Below are 1,217 nucleotides of genomic sequence, written 5' to 3' on the forward strand. Positions count from 1 at the left end.
GCATCATTTTCATACAAATTATTGGCATATACCCGGGTCTAGTGGTAGAATAATACCCTACCACAGTACAGACCAGGGTTCGATTTCCGGCTAGTGCACTCTTTTATTTATACTTATATTTAAAATATTTTTGTCCAAACAAAATAAGGTCCTTCATATCATCAACCATTCCATTTCCGAATAAGCCGAACCGCAAGTAGCCCTCGATGAGGTAAGATCAGAACTTGGCGAGATCTCACGTTGCGCTTGCTCCAACAGTTGGGCGTCGTCATCCCACTTGTCCCGGTAGCTGTCCGGCTGGTCCCTCACCCTGCCTCTCACCGTGACATAGATCTCCTTCCTCCACTCCTCGATCCTCTCCAGCCCGCACCGCTCAACCAGCCAATCCTCGTACTCGAATGTGCCTACGCCCAGGTCGTGGGTGAACCTCTTTGAGTGTCCGCGGGCCTCCATGTCTGAGTAGAAGGACGCCACGTCCTGCGTCATCTGCTCTGACGACGGGAGCTCGATCCTCCCCGACAGAACCCCGGCCACCCAGCTGCTCTGGAGCTGGAACACCGGGAAAAGGAATCCCTTGAATGGCAGTCCGACGAAGGAGATGCTAGGGGCCAGCCGCGGCGGGAACACGTGCTTGTACAGCGGGCCGACGCGGTTGTCGTCCACCGTGATAGCAGAGTCGTCGCCGAAGAACGAGAAGCTGTACTTGTACCTACGACGAGCACATCTCCATCGGTTAACATCGATCTCCACTACAAGCATAATTTGGTACTCCCTTCATTCCACAATGTAGTGCCTATAGATTTTTGTGAAAGTCAAACTTTGCCAAATTTGACCAAGTGTATAGAGAAAACTGTCTATATCTACAATATCAAACATACACATTCTGAAAATATAACTCGTGATGTATCCAATGATGTCCATTTGGTATTCTAGATGTACCTACTTTTCTCTATAAATATGGTCAAAGTTTGTATTGTTTGACTTTTGCAAAAATCTATAGGCACTACATTATGAAACGGAGGGAGTAACTAATTTTATACAATATGCAGGTACCCAGTGTAGTGCACGATGGCGTCTGCCTTCACCCTGCTGCCGCCCTGGAACACCACGATGCCGTCCTCCTCGGCGCAGTCGATCTGCAGCACCCAACCATTTGAAAAAGTAGCTCGAGGTGATGAGGGGATTGGATTTGGGCGTGATGACATTTTCAAGCGCCA

General features: G+C 48.9%; 1 protein-coding gene across 1 annotated transcript; it reads right to left on the bottom strand.

The window, feature by feature from the left end:
* Positions 1-239: 239 nt before the first annotated feature.
* LOC119343406 (flavin-containing monooxygenase FMO GS-OX-like 4) lies at positions 240-1,205 on the bottom strand (the record flags this gene model as incomplete). The annotated part of the gene is made up of 2 exons (XM_037614366.1): positions 1,054-1,205; positions 240-709 (listed from the first exon to the last, which is right to left on the bottom strand). Coding segments are annotated over exons 1-2 (622 nt in total), but the record flags the coding sequence as incomplete, so codon positions are not given.
* Positions 1,206-1,217: the final 12 nt, after the last annotated feature.

The sequence above is a fragment of the Triticum dicoccoides genome, unplaced genomic scaffold (genome assembly GCF_002162155.2).
Source record: "Triticum dicoccoides isolate Atlit2015 ecotype Zavitan unplaced genomic scaffold, WEW_v2.0 scaffold1263, whole genome shotgun sequence".
NCBI classification, from domain to species: Eukaryota; Viridiplantae; Streptophyta; class Magnoliopsida; order Poales; family Poaceae; genus Triticum; species Triticum dicoccoides.